The 17,252-nt window shown below is 38.4% G+C and overlaps 1 non-coding gene and 1 gene segment (V, D, J or C); one reads left to right on the forward strand and one right to left on the reverse strand.

The window, feature by feature from the left end:
* Nucleotides 1–15,369, forward strand: part of LOC136407776 (T cell receptor gamma constant 2-like) — a 57,791-nt gene extending 42,422 nt beyond the window's left edge. The window contains 5 exon segments of the C gene segment in view: nucleotides 4,030–4,067; nucleotides 8,375–8,704; nucleotides 12,205–12,255; nucleotides 14,811–14,956; nucleotides 15,160–15,369. Coding sequence covers nucleotides 4,030–4,067; nucleotides 8,375–8,704; nucleotides 12,205–12,255; nucleotides 14,811–14,953 — 562 coding nt within the window.
* TRNAD-GUC (transfer RNA aspartic acid (anticodon GUC)) lies at nucleotides 10,547–10,622 on the reverse strand. The gene has a single exon. It is a non-coding gene; the product is annotated as a tRNA-Asp (tRNA).
* Nucleotides 15,370–17,252: the final 1,883 nt, after the last annotated feature.

Consider the following 17,252-nt stretch of genomic DNA (forward strand, 5'->3'; position numbering starts at 1 on the left):
GGGAGTTGATGCTTCCTGCTCCTCCCCCCTTCTCTCTCTCTCCCTCTCTCTCTCCTTTCTAAAATGAATAAAAAAATAAAATAAAAAAACAAAAGAAGTGGTATATTCTGGTTTTCTTAGTGGTTGTGATCATATAAACAAGTGAATTCATAAAATAAAAAGCAATTTTCTGGTCACTTTTTCCCACCTTATTACATACTCAATGTAAATATAGCAATCAAATTAAATAATGGTGACATAGATATAATTTATTAGGGTCCTAAAAAATTTTTTTTAGGAAAATATAGAGCAGAGGAAATTATAGAATTTGATTCTTGGTCTATCACTTTCTATATAATCATCCTTTAGCAAATAATATTTGATTTACTGTTTATTGCTTTATTAAAATTATAAACAGTACATGCCTATTATGAAAGAAATTGAAAAATTCAAAAAAATATGGGATAAAAAGAGTGTTTTTTAGAATCTTTTGAGATATTATTTTCAAGCATGTTCTTTATTAGCACAAATAAATTTTTAATAAAAATTCTCTATAGGTTTTTATGGGGATGTAAATTACAGCATAAGGAAAATAGTCAATAGTATTATAATAAGTATATATGGTGTCAGGCGGTTATTAGAATTATCACAATAATCACTTTGTAAGTTTTATAAATGTCTAATCACTATGCTGTACACCTAAAACTAATACAATATTTTATGTCAACTGTAAATAAACTTTTTTTTTTTAGTGAAAGGGAGAAACAGAGAGAGAGACAGACAAGAAGAGAGAGAAATGAGAAGTATCAACTTGTAGATGTAGCACTTCAATTGTTCATTGATTGCTTCTCATACGTGCCTAGATGGGTTGGGGCCTTCAGCCAGCTAGTGACCCCTTTCTCAAGCCAGTTACCCTGGACTCAAGCCATCGACCTTGGGATCATGTTGATAATCCCATGCTCAAACTAGTGAGCCTGTGACAAGCCCGTGCTCATCCAGCAACTTTAGGATTTCGAACCAAGGTCTTCAGCATCCCAGGACGATTCTCTACCCACTGTGCTACCATTGGTCAGGCAAAAAAATTTTAAGTAAATTTGTTAAAATGAAATTTAAATTGATATATTATTGTTACTATTTTGATATGTTTTCATTCATTCATTCTATATACATACACCAACCATCTCAAGTGGATGTTGTGAGGAGTAAATGAAATTTTAACTACCACAAAAGTTAGAACATGGTCAGTGATAAAAATTTGAATTCTCCAGAATTCAGATTACCACACACCCATATGATTCTTTATAAAATCAGGAGTACGGTTGGATATATTAATTCTTATCTAGTCTACCTGTCACTTTAGAAAAAATGGACAGTATTTGCAAAATACTTTTAATTTCCAAGACTAATTGTTATCTGCTTCTAAAAATCACTAGTTTATAAAAAGCATTATCTCAAACCTTATTAACTTAATATAAGATGATCTTCATTTACCAGTAGAAATGGCTCAAAGTGAAAGAGGGGTGGTGTAACTTGCATATATAAATTTATAGTGACACAAGTAAAATGCAAATATCCACTTTTAATATTAAGTTTTTTAATTAGATTAGAGCTATAAAGTTAAAAATTGTGTGAGAAATACCAGTGCAGATTATATCAATACAAATATCAAATGATATTTTTCTGCCTTCACATTTCATAAAAAAATTTATTCTCATGCACCTAAAACATCTACTTTAGAGCAATGTTCTAAGTCACTGAGTGTCTATTTTCGGATATCTGCATCATGATGTCACTGAAAACTTAATCTGAAGAGACAATTAAAAATTGAAAAGAAAGCAGTTTTTTATTTACTCTGTTATTCTGGTCACATACAATGTAAGCATAAACCATAGAGGCTTTATTCTCTAGTGATATTTACTGAATCCATGATAAATTTCTGTAGGTTTTTTTTTTTTAATCAAAGCAGAGTTATGAAAGAGCAACTTTTAATATGAGATGTTGCACAAGGACTGAAATAATGGCTACCCCTGTTTTGGGAGAGATAATTTTAAGAAGGAAACCTCACCTTATGTTTGGCACTCAGTCTGTTTGAGTTCTGCATGTGGTGCACGTACATCACAGAGCTGGGTTCACACACATGTTCTCTCATCTGTCAGGTCATCCTTGAGTGAGACCTGATTGAACTATCAGCCGATGGGCAGAAAAGGAAACAGGTGATAATGCTCAAACCCCTTTTCATTTATTTAAACTGCCTATTTCAAAGTCTATTTGAGAAGACCTAACTCAAAGTTACAGTTACACAGTGAAATAAACATAGAGGATCAGCCTGATCAGGCGGTAGCACATCAAATAAAGCGTCGGACTGGGACACAGAGAACCCACATTCAAAACCCCAAAGTTGCTGGCTTGAGCACAGGCTCATCCGGTTTGAGCGTGGGTTCTTTAGCTTGAACGTGGGTTCATTGGCTTGAGCATGGGGTCGCTGGAGTGTGGGATCTTAGACCTGATCCCATGGTCGCTGGCTTGAACCCAAGGTCACTGGCTTGAGCAAGGGGTCACTTGCTTTGTTGGAGTTCCCCTCCCCAAGTCAAGGCACATATATATGAGAAAGCAATCAATGAACAACAAAGGTGTCAGTCACAATGAAGAATTGATGTTTCTCATCTCTCTCCCTTCCTGTGTGTCTGTCCCTATCTGTCCCTCTCTCCATTCTTCTCTCTGTCCCTGTCTCTCTTGCTTAAAGGAAAAAAAAAATCAAAAGCACAAGGGAAAGCAGAAGAAGAAAGGCCTATGATTGCCCAGTGAGAACCATGGGGTAAAATTTTATGTCAGAAGTAGGAGAGTTATGTCAGTTAAATCTCAATTTTTAAATAAATTAATTAAGAAAAGAACAAATTGTAAGGAAAACTGTGGTGAAGTACATACTTTTTATTAATTGATAAAATGAAGCACTCCAAATGTTCAAACATGATATGTTTTCCCCACTATAAATTTAGAAAATTATTTCAGTGCAGGAGTCCTTTAAGAGGACAGTGAAGTAACAGTGACTATTGTCTTCAACATCCATTTCATAACATGGAGTAAATAGTCCTAAACAAATCCATTTACACACCACTGCATCAATGCTATGGGCATTACAGCATCTGATGTCATCCACAGAGCATGACCCTCAACAGCTGTGGGCAGGAAGGGAACATTTTCATGATCGAATATGAGACTAAGAGGGTTTGGGGAAACCAGCCTGCCGTTCTCTTGTCATTCTTGCTTCACTGACAGAAGGCACGCTGTCAGGGCCGTCAAACTGAACTCTCAGCAGAAGCTGGAAAGATGTCCGCTGGAAGCTGGAAGTTCTGATGGAAGCTGGAATGCAATGATTGTGCTGTTTGATAATTGGAGAAAGAGCTACTAGTTTTGAACAACACAAGTAAACAATCTCCATACACTGACCCCTTATTATTTGACTTTATCCAATATTCCCTTTGATTTTTTTAACACTAGAAATGAAGATAAAGCAAGACAAATGATTGCTTTCTAATTAAGTGTGTGAAAGGCACATTTCTCATGATGATGGCTGGGAGAATGCCAGCCATATTAGAGCAAAGAGGAATGAATGTACAGCCAGGGATTTGGCTGCAACCCAAATTGCTCAGTTACTATTAGTAAAAACAAGGTTGGTCCATGAGATTAGAAAGTCGATATGGAGCATTAAGTCATCACATAACTAATGATTATTATAACCTCTTATTTCCATAGCGGGTTTAATCAAATTGCCTTTCAAATCTTGTTTCATTTTGGTCTCACTTTGGCACTAATAGTGATGCTGAATTGATTTACGTTAACATCAATGTCTACAGGCCAATACAGCACCGAACTCTAATTTACTGCATTTACTCAGCCACAGGACTTGTTATGAACAAAATGAACTAGAACCAGAACCCTGATCTTTTGAATTGCAGGCCGTCATATTTCTACTAGCATTTGAAAAACTCAGAGAAGCTGAATTAGTCTACAGTTTTAGATATTGGTTGAATCACTGTGGGAACATAAAAGAAAATTCTTTGGTGATGGAACAAAACTTATTGTCACAGGTAGGTATCAGAAGAATGCCATTTTTCAAGGTGATAGAGGGAACTAAATTGAAATAATAGTAAGGGTATTTGGATAAAACAAATGTGATTGGGGATTAGATGTAGAAATCTTAGGAGAGATTGTAAACCAAATTCTTAAAGACACTCATAGACAAAGTGCAAATATCATAACAGGATTTGTTGTTTGTGTACATGTGAACTTATACAAAATGCTCATGTAAAATGCAGGCAATTATCATGGACGTGTTTGGTGCAAGGACACAATTTATTATTGTCAGTTAGTTTTACGAGTTAACATGCCCTTTTCTGATGATGAAAGGGTGTTGTGACAGAGCCTGGGATTTGCAGCCAGGATGACATTAAGCTCCGGCTCCACCGCTTACTGCTTATGTGACCTGTGCAATTATTCTCTCCTTCAGTTTCTTAATTCATAAAATGGGATGAGTATGTATCCAGAGGGATTATATGAGAATTAATTGAGTGGTGTAAATGAAGAACCTGCACATTGTCTAACATATAATAGCTGCTGGATAGGTGTTCCCCAATTCAAATGTAAAAGGGAATTGTATCCAGTATGAGGAGTCCATTGCAGCCAATAATTTTGACAGAGCAGATATTTCCCAAAGAATTAGCAGTGCTTGTAATTACTCATAGAACAATGAATTTGTAAGTATTGGTTTCTTCTTACCTCCACTGTTAGCTTCCTTGGCAAGAAAAATGAGATTAACATATGTTTGCTTTTCTATTTTTAATGTTGGCTTGTGCGCTTTTAATCTTAATTGTTTTTATTAACTGATATTGTTTCTAACACCAACTTTTATTTGTTCTAATATTTATAGCCAATAAGTTTTGGCTTATGATCATATTTATCAAAGATGTTAAAATTCATATAGAAAATGGTCAATATGTAAAGTCAATTAAATATAGTTAGAAATGTTGTAAGTTTGAAATTTATATATAAACATAAAGTGATTATAACTACTTATTTGACAAAAGAAAAATGGCAAGAAAAAATACGTGGGTTTGAAATAGCATACTTTTAATTGAAAACACAGTTGATATAATTCATACTGCTGCATATTAATAAATATAAACAACTCAAGTAGTTTAACTCTGATGTATTACTTGATAATACAAATGCTCTATATAAATGTACTGGAAGACTTATTTATTCTTTAAACTGGTTTCTATTATATGCATCAAGATAAAGATTTTGACCATTTAAAACATCATTAATAAGCTTTTTAAAAATGTAAAAACAGGTAATATAATTATCCAAATACATGTACTAACCTTATGTAATCAAGTACATTATTTAATACTCAATTAACTATTACATTGCGAAGTATGAAGTTCAAGATTTATCTTGTCTTGAAAAGAATGATGCAAAGAACCTAAGAAAAAGGGATAAATGATAAGAATAGTGTGTTACCACACAAATATATTTCACGTTTGTCATTTTATTTTCAATTTCTTTAGTATAATAAATTCAGAAGTATTACTATGAAGAAAAAGTTTACTAAGATGATAATTAGCGATTTACTATATTATGTCTACAACATCATTAAAAATCTCAACATTGTTTGCTTACTGCTGTAGTAAGAAAATCAGGTTTGCGCTACACAGGCAGAAATTTTCAATAATTTTTTCCTTTTCTTCTCAAATGAGAAATATCCAATTCTATTTTCTTAAAAAAAATTCACTTTGAATTATTAAACTAACTACAAGCTAGCCAAAGAGAAAAAGGTAAGAGATTTGTGTTTTAATTGTAAATCAAAATGAAAGGGTTCTAACATTTATAATTTCAATCATTAGATTAATAATAAGTGTATATTCAAGTAACATTCCAGCATTCATGTGACATGCCTTTGTAAATATATGATATTTTGTTATATATTTTGACATTGTATCCACAAGAAACTCTAGAACCATACATATGATCATTACTCCAATTATCTATCCATTTTATTCAGCAGAGGAAAACAAAGAAAATGATGGAGCTCTAAAATAGCTCATCAGCCTTGTAGGGTGGATACAAATTTTAAGGGAGACACTCAGCGTCAAAATGTGGTGTATTTAAAATAGGGTGTAATAGTCAGTTTAACGTTCAGATGAAATTCAAAATAAGATGGGCGTTTGGTGAGCCATTTCTAAGGTGAAACAAAATTTGGGGCATTTGATTAACAGATTATATTTATATAAGTAGTTCTAAAAACAATCAGTAAAAACTTCAATAGAAAGTTTGGAAATGTTGCTATCGTGCGTCTAAATTCAAGACATCCTAAGTAATTTGGAGGTGCAGTTTTAAATACTGCACTACAATCTGGAGATGTTCAGGTGTAACATTAAGATGTCATATAAAATTAGAAATCAGCTAGAAAAACTCGGCATGAGGGCCATTGTTTTAGCTAAAAAGAAACTTGATAAATTAAGAACTTGTGGAAGTTGATGCCCATTAAAGCCAATGAGTATATTCTTTAGGAAAAAATAAAAAGTTTCCTCCTGGCATTTATTTTTTTGGAAAAGAAAGATAAAATGATCCATTCCAGAATCAGTTAAGTGAGGAGTGAGTGTATGCAGAGTTATGGACACGAGGTTGTGTGGCCAGGGAGATTAGGTTACAAAGTCATGTGGTGGGACAGGGAGTACTATCTTATTTTATTATTTTATTTATTCTATTTATTTTGGTGAAAGAAGGGGAGAGAGCAAGGCAGACGCCCTCATGTGTCCTGACCAGGGTTCACCTGGCACCCCCATCTGGGGCTAATGCTGGAGTACTTGAGCTATTTTTGGCAGCTGAGGCTGATATCTGCTCCAACGGAGCTATCTTCAGTGCCCAGGGCCATACTAGAACCAACCAAACCACTGGCTGAGGGAGGAGAAGAAGGAGAGAAGGAGGAAGGAGGGAAGAAGCAGATAGTAGCATCTCTGTGTACCCTGACTGGGAATCGAACCTGGGATATTCACATGGCAGGTCAACTCTATCCACTGAGCCACAAGCTAGGACCTCATGTTTTATTTTTATTGAACTTATTGTGGTGACATTGCTAATAAAACTATATAGATTTCAGGTGTATAATTCTATAATACATCATCAGTTTATTACATCCTGAATTTACAACCCAAATTCATGTCTCCTTCAGTCACCATTTATATTCCCTTTACCTTTCTACCTCTGCCCTCCTCCCACCCTTTCTGAAAATCATACTGTTGTTTGTGTCTGGGTAATTTTGTTTGTTTGTTTTTGTTTTGTACTTTAGAAGCCACTAAAGCAGGGGTTGGGAAGCTCTGGCTCACGAGCCTGATGTGGCTCTTTTGATGACTGCATCTGGCTCACAGACAAATCTTTAATAAAAAAAAATAATGTTAAAAATATAAAACATTTTCATGTATTGCAATCTGTTCATTTCCTATAGCTCATGTTCATGGTTGCGGGTGGCTGGAGCCAATCACAGCTGTCCTCTGGGACAACGCCAAATTTTTATTGGATAATGTGTAACGTACATGGGTCATTGTATGGCTCTCACAGAATTACATTTTAAAATATGTGGCGTTCATGGCTTTCTTAGCCAAAAAGTTTCTCGACCCCTGCACTAAAAATTCTCATCTGAGAAATAATCATCGATGCTACCTCCTGTTCTCCTCCCCTATCCTTGCCATTCATCTTCTACATATCATAGTATGAAGAGGATTAAAATTAAATAAGTTCACAATTAATTTTTTGTGAGAGAGTCAGAGAGAAGGACAGATAGACAAGAGAGAGAAAGATGAGAAACATCAATTCTTTGTTGCGGCACCTTAGTTGTTGTTCCTTGATTGTTTTCTCACATGTGCCTTGACCCGGGGACTACAGCAGACGAAGTGACCCCCTACTCTAGCCAGTGACCTTGTGTCCAAGCTGGTGAGCCTTGCTCAAACCAGATGAGCCTGCGTTCAAGCTGGAGACCTCGGGGTTTTGAACCTGGGTCCTCCACATCCCCATCCAACACTGTATCAACTGTGCCACTGCCTGGTCAGCCATGTTCCCAAATTTTGAAACAGTTAAGTCATTTTAGCATGTGGAGAAGGAACAAAAGCCAAGTTTTAATTCAGGCTGTGCCATTGGGTGAGTTATGTAAACTCTTGAACCTCTTTTCCAATCTGAAAATGGAACAGCAATAAATACTTCATGAGATACTGTGGATGAAAGGCCATATAAGCACTAATTCAACGGTAGCATTAAATTCGTTTATGTATGCCAGCCCTTCCCAATCACACAATGCCTGTTGTCTCTTCGATTCTTAATTGCCATTCCCTTTCCCCCACAGACAGAAGCCTTGATTCAGACATCTCCCCCAAGGCCACTACTTTTCTTCCTTCAGTGGCAGAAATAAACCTGCACAAGGCTGGGACATATCTTTGTCTTCTGGAGAAATTTTTCCCCGATGTTATTAAGGTAGATTGGAAGGAAAAGAACAGCAACACAATTCTGGGGTCCCAGCAGGGAAATGCCATGAAGACTAATGACACATACATGAAGTTCAGCTGGCTGACTGTGAACGCGAAGTCCATGGAGAAAGAACACAAATGTATCGTCAGACACGAGAATAATAAGAGAGGAGTTGATCAGGAGATTCTTTTTCCTTCAATACAGAAAGGTAAGTGTATATAAATATAACCTCCCAGAAGACTTTTTTTTCCAAAGGCAATGTTCGATATGTTAGTCAAGTATTAATTTTAAAAGTATATATAAATCTATATTTATGTTGCTATATTTAATAGTAGCATAAATGTGCTATTTTCTCACAGAATTAAAATAGTATAGGCTTTGAAACATAAAAAGATAAAGAAAAAAAATTTGGCCTCTGTTTTATCTGAAATAGTAAAGTAACATGATATTTTTAGGGTGTTGTATGGGTTAAGTGAGACGACACACATGAAAACACCTAGTGGTTAAGCATACAATAAATTACCCAAAAGATTCCATACAATATATTCCCCAAAAGATTTCATTTCTGATTACCTTACTTGATCAGGAAATAAGAACAATTAGATGTCTTTCGGAATTTTCTACTCTGCAAGTTAAATCACCTTCACTTCAGTCTTGCTATACACAAAGTATAACCCATAAACAATGAGTTGTTGTCGACAGATAGGGTTCTTAGGGAGTTGGGTCAAGGTACAACAAGAAAATAGAATGACTTAGCCCTGCAGATTTATTATGCTTCTAGGTTTTTCAGATTTGTATCGTAGATACCACTGTAGATAAATGTGGTACTGAAAATTGGAAAGCTAACATGTAGAAACATACTTCCATTCTACATGATGTGGAATGCCATACCCAAGCAGATAATGCCATCCAAGCATGTCCTGGCCAGGAAAGATAGGGATGAACACATGAGGACAGATTGTTGTCTCAAGGGAGATGTGCACAGTACAGAGAATATACTATATTCCTAAGTTCAGGGCCACTCATGATTCAGGTATGATGTCCTAAAGGGGTGACTTTGGTTCAGATGCTGTACATAATTAGTGTGGGCAGAGGGCTGAGAGTGCCCTGGTCCCAGGAGTGATCCAGTAACTCACTGGACTCATGAAGGTATGAACATAACAGACCAAGGGCCCCAGAGTGCCACAGGGAAACTGTTGGCACTTGACCGTGTGGTTAGCAAGCTCCTTCTAAGGAGTGGGGAGCAAGCCCATCACAAGATGCACTAAGACCCCTGCTGCATACCAGTCTGAATTTCTGAAGTGAATCAGTATCTCCTCGGACCAGTGTGTCCCAGTGATCAAATCTGGTTCCAACACTTACATTGGCTTTCTCCTGGGCTGTGATGGAGAGCAAATAAAACAGTGTCAGTTCACATGCTCGTTTTCAAAAATATAACGTGGGTGTATTTATCCATATGCGTGTATTTATTTGTATCCTTTTCTAAAACTAAAGTAAGATGGCCAAAACAGCCCTAATTTGCCTGTTTCCATGACCAAGAAACAAAGAAAGCAAATATGCAAAGCACAAGTATAATATAACCACTGGGACTGTGTCCTATTAGATTGTGATTTTGTAGACATCAGGGATGACTATCAGAAAGGAGGGAAGGTCCAGTTTATAAGGTGTTTTTCTTGACCCTTAATTTCTGAAACAAATGTAGCCGTTGGGCTTCTCACAGCAACAAAGCCAACCAGGGAGTCCTTTTTTTTTTTTTTTTTTTTTTTGTATTTTTCTGAAGCTGGAAATGGGGAGAGACAGTCAGACAGACTCCCGCATGCGCCCAACTGGGATCCACCCGGCACGCCCACCAGGGGCGATGCTCTTCCCCTCCGGGGCATTGCTCTGTTGCGACCAGAGCCACTCTAGCTTCTGGGGCAGAGGCCAAGGAGCCATCCCCAGCACCCAGGCCATCTTTGCTCCAATGGAGCCTCGCTGCGGGAGGGGAAGAGAGAGACAGAGAGGAAGGAGAAGGGGAGGGGTGGAGAAGCAGATGGGCGCTTCTCCTGTGTGCCCTGGCCGGGAATTGAACCCGGGACCTCTGCATGACAGGCCGACGCTCTACCACTGAGCCAACCGGCCAGGGCCCAGGGAGTTCCGTTAATGTCATTCTACGGTATATTTCTAATGCTGTTTCTGGGAAGTTTTCTTTTCGTTGTTTTTTGCTTTTGATAAAAGCTAAAAATCTAACACTGAAGCACAAATCAATGAAGTGATTTTGAAGAGAGATAAAACTAATCGAGTCCAAGTTATTACCCAAATTAGAAAAGAGATTTAGGATATACACATACACACACATGTTTTATTATGAAAAATTGTTACATTATTGTTTTTACCTATGAATATGTGATAATAAGATAATTTTATTTGTCTTTTAATAAATAAATAAAATCATCCTAAGGAAGATAAAGAGACTTTTAAGTCACAGTAAAATGAGTCCTTGAAAATATTAAAACATCTCAACCTGATTATACTAACAATTTCAACCTGAGATTTACCCCAAAGACTACATATCACACTCTCATTTTTTTAAAACACATCAAAAAATCTTGTGGAGAGAATAAATTGCACACCAGAACCAGGTCCACATGGACAAGAACACATCCAGAATAAAAAAGGATAAACCAAAGCAAATATTGTGACTGTTTCCTCCATCCAATGGTCTATGGTCTTTTTAAGAAATTTTGTCTTTGTATTATATTTGCCTTTTCTAAAAAACCATTGTAGATAAATACAACTCTCACCTCCAGTTTACATACTCAGAGAATTATAAGAAAATTATAAGTGACTTGGTTTATCTTTTTATTCTAGGAGAGAATTGCACTGAAATGCCGAGCTCCTGTAATAAGTAGATCATTTCTAGCATAAGTGAGACATCTGGAAGAGAAGTTGTTTTAATGCCCACAATGGCAGGGCTATGTTGTCTCACTACATATTATTTTCTCTTTCTAGGTATTATTTTTACAGAGTACTTTCCACATGTTCTTTTCCATTTAATCTCCCGAAATGATCTTTTTAATGCTGACTGTGCTAGTCTCTGATATGCTCTCAGCAAGCGACTAATATTTTCTGAACATAATTTCTTCATCAGTAAACAGAGTCCTCCAAAATACAAGTCACTTCAATGTTATTGGGAAATTAAATGAGATATTTAATTCATTCAACAAATATTCATTGAACAGCTAGTAGGCAGCTGGTTGTGATGGATGCAGGAGGAAAATAGATACTCTTGGAGAGTACCCTTCAGTTATGATTAAAAGAAAAAATGTATCTTTTATGACCTTCAACATCTTCATGTGCAGAAATGCAATGTAGGGATTAAATCCGCTGAATTACATAGAATCTGGGCTACTGTTCCTGGAATTGTGGGGCTCACATTTTCAATTACTCTCTCCTCTCTGTTAGCAAATTCTATTATCTATATCTATATCTATATCTATATTTATATCTATATCTATATCTATATCTATATCTATATCTATATCTATATCTATATCTATATCTATATCTATATCTATGTATGTATCTATCTACCTACCTACCTGTTACCTATCTATTTATGATCTACCTGTCAGGTAAGTATGTGTCTGTCTATTCCAATGCACATAGACATACACTGTCAAAGGACAGTTACAAACAATTCATTAATAGTAGCCTTTTTTCTTGTAGAGTTTGCTGCTATTAATCCTAAAATAAGAGCTTGTCTGAAAGATGAAAGTGGTAAGTTTTTGCATCTGTTTGCCTTTATGTCATGCTATCACATTTTTCCTCTCTTGGTCAACATAAGGCTTGAAATTCTCTGGTTTAAGGTAGAAAAATCAAAATGGTTGTATTCTGAAGAAAAGATGGAATGATATGTTGTCATTTCCTAACAGTCATCTTAGCCTGACCAGGTGGTGTGCAGTAGAAAAAGAATCAGACTGGAACACAGAGGACCCAAGTTTGAAACCCCAAGGTTGCTGGCTTGAGTGCAGGCTCACCAGCTTGAGTGTGGGATCCCTGGCTTGAGCATACAATCAGAGACATGACCCCATGATCACTGGCTTGAGCCTAAAGGTCACTGGCTTGAAGCCCAAGGTTGCTGGCTGGAGCCCAAGGTGACTGGCTTGAGCAAGGAGTCACTCACTCTGCTGTAGCCCTCCAGTCAATGCACATATGAGAAAGTAATAAATGAATAATGAAGGAGCTACAATGAAGAATTGATGCTTCTCATCTCTCTCCTTTCCAGTCTGTCCCTCTCTCTGACTCTCTCTCTGTTACAAAAAAAAAGAAAACCAAAAAACAGTAAATGTTGGTTTTTGACCCAGGCTGGTTTGCTCATTGGATAGAGCAATGGCCCAGTATGCGGACGTACGACGTTCGATCCCCTGTCAGGGCACATGTGAAGCGACTATCTGCATCCCTTGCACTCCTGCTCCCCCTTCTCTCTTTTTACCCCTATCACAACTAGTAGCTCAATTGGTCAAGCATCAGCTCCAGGCACTGAGGATAGCTCGGTTGATCTGGGCATCAGCCCCAGACAGGGGTTTCCAGCTGAATTCCAGACAGGGCACATGCAGGAATCATTCTCTCTACCTCCCCTTCTCTTATTAAAAGAAAATGCTGGGTTTTGGTATCAGATGACTGTGAATTAAAGGGCGTAGTGACATGCTTCTAGACTTTCTACGTTTTTGGTCCTTGAACTGACGTTGACTGAGAACTTCTTATAGGGAAGATGTAGTTCTAATTATTAATTATTAATTATTTGTTTTCAATGCATTTTCTGTTTAATTCTCATACCCTATTGTAAAGTGGTCCAATATGTTTTCCTATTTTACGAATGAGAGCAATCAGCTAAAATTAAGTCCCTTACATCATGCCCACATCATGAAACACAGTCAGATCTGCTGTTGCAGCCCAGGCCGTGTGAATCAAGAGTCCACACACTTATTCAGTTCTCCGTTCTTCCTCTAAGGGTCAAGCCATTGAGCAAGAAAGCCCCAAGCCATTGCCACGACACAATGGGTATGTGGCTATGGCGAGGCTTGGGGCAATGCATGGGCTTCTGTGTACCACAAACTAGACTCCAACCCCAGTTCCTTGAATTATTAGTTCCATAAATAAAGGTACTTACATTTTCTGAGAAATAATTTTCTCATCTGCCAACCTTGAATAATTACACTTAAGGCAGTTTTTGAGAGATAAAATCACATACGTGGAATGTCTAGCACAAGAGTATCTCAGGTAGCTGGCACTGATGTGTCCTTGTTCGGCCCTTTCTCCCTACATGTGTACAAAGAAAGCAATAGAAGCATTGGCTCTAGTCCTGCTGCTTTCTCCTTCCTGTTCACTATCAGAGGTATCTGATCTCAGCTAACGCTTTGCCTGATCAACAGCAAGGCGTTCTGAGCACATCACCTTTGAGGTCCCTTTCTACACAAGTGCTAATAATTCTGTAGTTCTGCCTCTATGAAGATAAAACATGTCAAAGAGAAATTTCTACAGAAAAGGACTTGGTCTTGTGTTTCATTGAGTAGCAGTCTAGCCCCTTACCGCTGTTGTCAATAATTTCTTGTCATCATATTATTTCTTGCAAAATTTCCAAGGATATTAAGTGCAATTACCCTATAGTATCATAGCCACAATGAGTGATGTTCAGGAAAGACAAGTGAGTGTGTTGTGACCTTTAACAATTAAAGGACCTTTAACAGATTAACTAAGAAAGTTCTAAGTGATGTTGCTGGGGTTGAAATCTGGTTTCTGGTATTTACTAACTGCATGATATCAGGCAAATTACTTCTCTCTCTGTCCTCATTTTATTTGTAAAATGGGAATTAAAATAATCTCATACATTATTGTAAAAATATGTAAGATCAAAGCTTTGTATCAAAGCTCTCAGAGTGTTTGGCATTTGGTTAGCAGTTCATAAATATTAGCTATTATTATTAATTAGAGACATGGTGGGGATGAAGAAATGCTAAAAGCAATTTACCACAAATACTCTTTTCAATTTGGATTTACTCATTAAAAGTACAACCATAGTTTTTAACATCTGGAGTGTTCTAAGTGAATTTAGCTGAGGTTGCTGATTGACTTGACCTGCAAGCTCAATTCTAAGTTGTCTCGCTGGTGATGGTGGTGGTGGTGACTGTGGATGGTTGTTTATTGTTGGGTTTGGTGGTGTGGAAGTGTCATTTCAATGCAGATCATAAGAAGTAAATAATGTGCCCCCCTTTCATTAATATCTCCAACCCTTTCAAGAGAACTGGCAGAACTAATCAAATGACTTCTCCTAGATACAGTGCAGCTGCAGCTCACCAACACCTCTGCCTACTACACCTACCTCCTCCTCCTCCTCAAGAGCCTGGTCTACTTGGCCATCATCTCCTTCTGCTTGTTTAGAAGAACAGCAGTCTGCAGCCCTGGAAAGAGTTCATAACAGGTGATGGCAAGAAGGGTCACTGCTCCTCCTTCTATTGTCCCTGAACATATCTGCAGAGGATCTGGCTGGACTTTCTGACTGGGTTTGGATTATTTCAGTTCAGATGTGCATTTTCTATTATGTCATTAGTGCATAATGGTTTTCAACCCTCTGGGCAAAAGAAAATGTCACTCTGTCTCAATAACAAATTCTGCAATACTCAGGGACCGGACCAGAGGGCATCAGAGCACCAGTCTTCCTGTGATCCCCATCAGCCCCTCCAGCCAGCCCAATAGCCCTGTCTTCTGTTGCAGCCGGCATGCAGCTCCAGCATGGCCTCCATGCTCTCTGCCCAGAGAGCTGTCGAAGCTTCCCAAGTGCACCTGACGCTGCTTTCTCTGCTGTTTGAATTTGGTACCTTGGTTTTCACAAGAGGCACAATACATTTTATTTTAAATCAAAAGTCTACTTTGTCTATGTACTTTAATTTGATTAATCCAAATGAAAATACCGGATAAGAAAGAGCATGATAATTCAGCATCACTATAATGGTCAATAATCCCTTTCAGTTTTTTTCCCTGAATCAGTAGTCATGATGCTTTCTTTGAGGCACTGGTTTCTTTTTTTTTTTTTTTTTTTCATTTTTCTGAAGCTGGAAACGGAGAGGCAGTCAGACAGACTCCTGCATGCGCCCGACCGGGATCCACCCGGCATGCCCACCAGGGTGCGATGCTCTGCCCCTCTGGGGCGTCGCTCTGTTGCATCCAGAGCCATTCTAGCACCTGAGGCAGAGGCCACAGAGCCATCCTCAGTGCCCGGGCCATCTTTGCTCCAATGGAGCTTTGGCTGTGGTAGGGGAAGAGAGAGACAGAGAGGAAGGAGAGGGGGAGGGGTGGAGAAGCAGATGGGCACCTCTCCTGTGTGCCCTGGCCGGGACTCAAACCCGGGACTCCTGCACGCCAGGCCGACGCTCTACTGCTGAGCCAACCGGCCAGGGCGAGGCACTGGTTTCAATAGGAGTCAGAGCCAAATATCTGTGCGTAGGTGGCCTCTCTTTCAAAGGTCATCACGTTTATACTCACTTGATATGGGAGATTCCAATGGCGAGAGTGTAATATGCACCATGGTTTGACTTGTGTTCAGATCTATACTAGTGTTGCCAAGCTTTAGGTTTCCTGATGCTCACATAACCCCATGAGGACTGCACTGGCCCTGGGAGGCAGTGAGGTGCAGGGGTTAAGCACCTCTCCACTGATTCCTAAATGCCTGGTTTGAATCCTGGATCTAGTATTGATGTCTGTGTGACCACAGACAAACTATCTAAACTCTGTATGTCCACAATTTTCTCATTTGTAAAATGAGATTACAGTGCCTGCTCTGCTGGAATCCTGTGAATCAGATGAGTTAATAATGTTTAGGACATGGAAGTCTTCAACACCATTAGCAGCTACTGTCATTAGCTCTACATTAGAAATAATAGATCACACAGACACACACACACACATTTGCCTTGACCTTCATCTCTAACCTTATTACCCTGCAGAGAGGCTATGTGAATCAAATAGGAACTCAGTGAGTTTCTGCTATGCACCCAGCAATCCCATTAAATCCTCAGAGCCCTTAGAGGTAGGTAGAGTCCACAGTTCATAGACTGGAGGGATTACATTACCTGCTCATATTCATAGTTATTGGAACACAGGTCTCTCTACACTCAGAGCCCATAGTTTGTTACCTACTATTATGTGGCTTCCTTTCTACCTACTTTCAACTAAGAAAAACAAAAGAAAACACACACGTTCTTCACTATAGACACTCTCCAAGGAGTCCGTGAGATTTCCTTAAGGACCTGAGGGTGCATCAGTACTTTCTCTTCATTTACATCTTCTGGTAGAAGCATAATAGCTCCCATTATCAACCGTGTGGAAATCTTGCCTCATTTTACATGTCCTAGATGTGCAGCTGCTCTTGTGAGTCCTAATGAAATGGGCTGAGAGTCTCAGGCAGAGCAGGACCTTTGACGGCGCTCTCTGCTGTTCCTTCTCTCACACCAGCTCCTCCCTTAGACTGAATGCATCCCAGGGTCCTCAGGATCACTGAGTGAAAGTCTCTGGAATGTCGGTGGGCATTTCTGTGGTAGGAGGCCAGTGTGCCTCTTTGGTGGGCCAGTGCTTTCTCATCACAGCCAGCTGCCGCATGGTGTGGGGGACGGGTCACTGGACCGAAGTTCCCTCACACTCAGAGTTACTTGGTCTGGCTCTAACTAGCAGTGTCATTTGTTTTTGACCATTTAATTCACCCAAGTTACCCATCTTTAGAA

Source organism: Saccopteryx leptura, chromosome 6 (assembly GCF_036850995.1).
Source record: "Saccopteryx leptura isolate mSacLep1 chromosome 6, mSacLep1_pri_phased_curated, whole genome shotgun sequence".
In the NCBI taxonomy this organism is placed as follows: domain Eukaryota; kingdom Metazoa; phylum Chordata; class Mammalia; order Chiroptera; family Emballonuridae; genus Saccopteryx; species Saccopteryx leptura.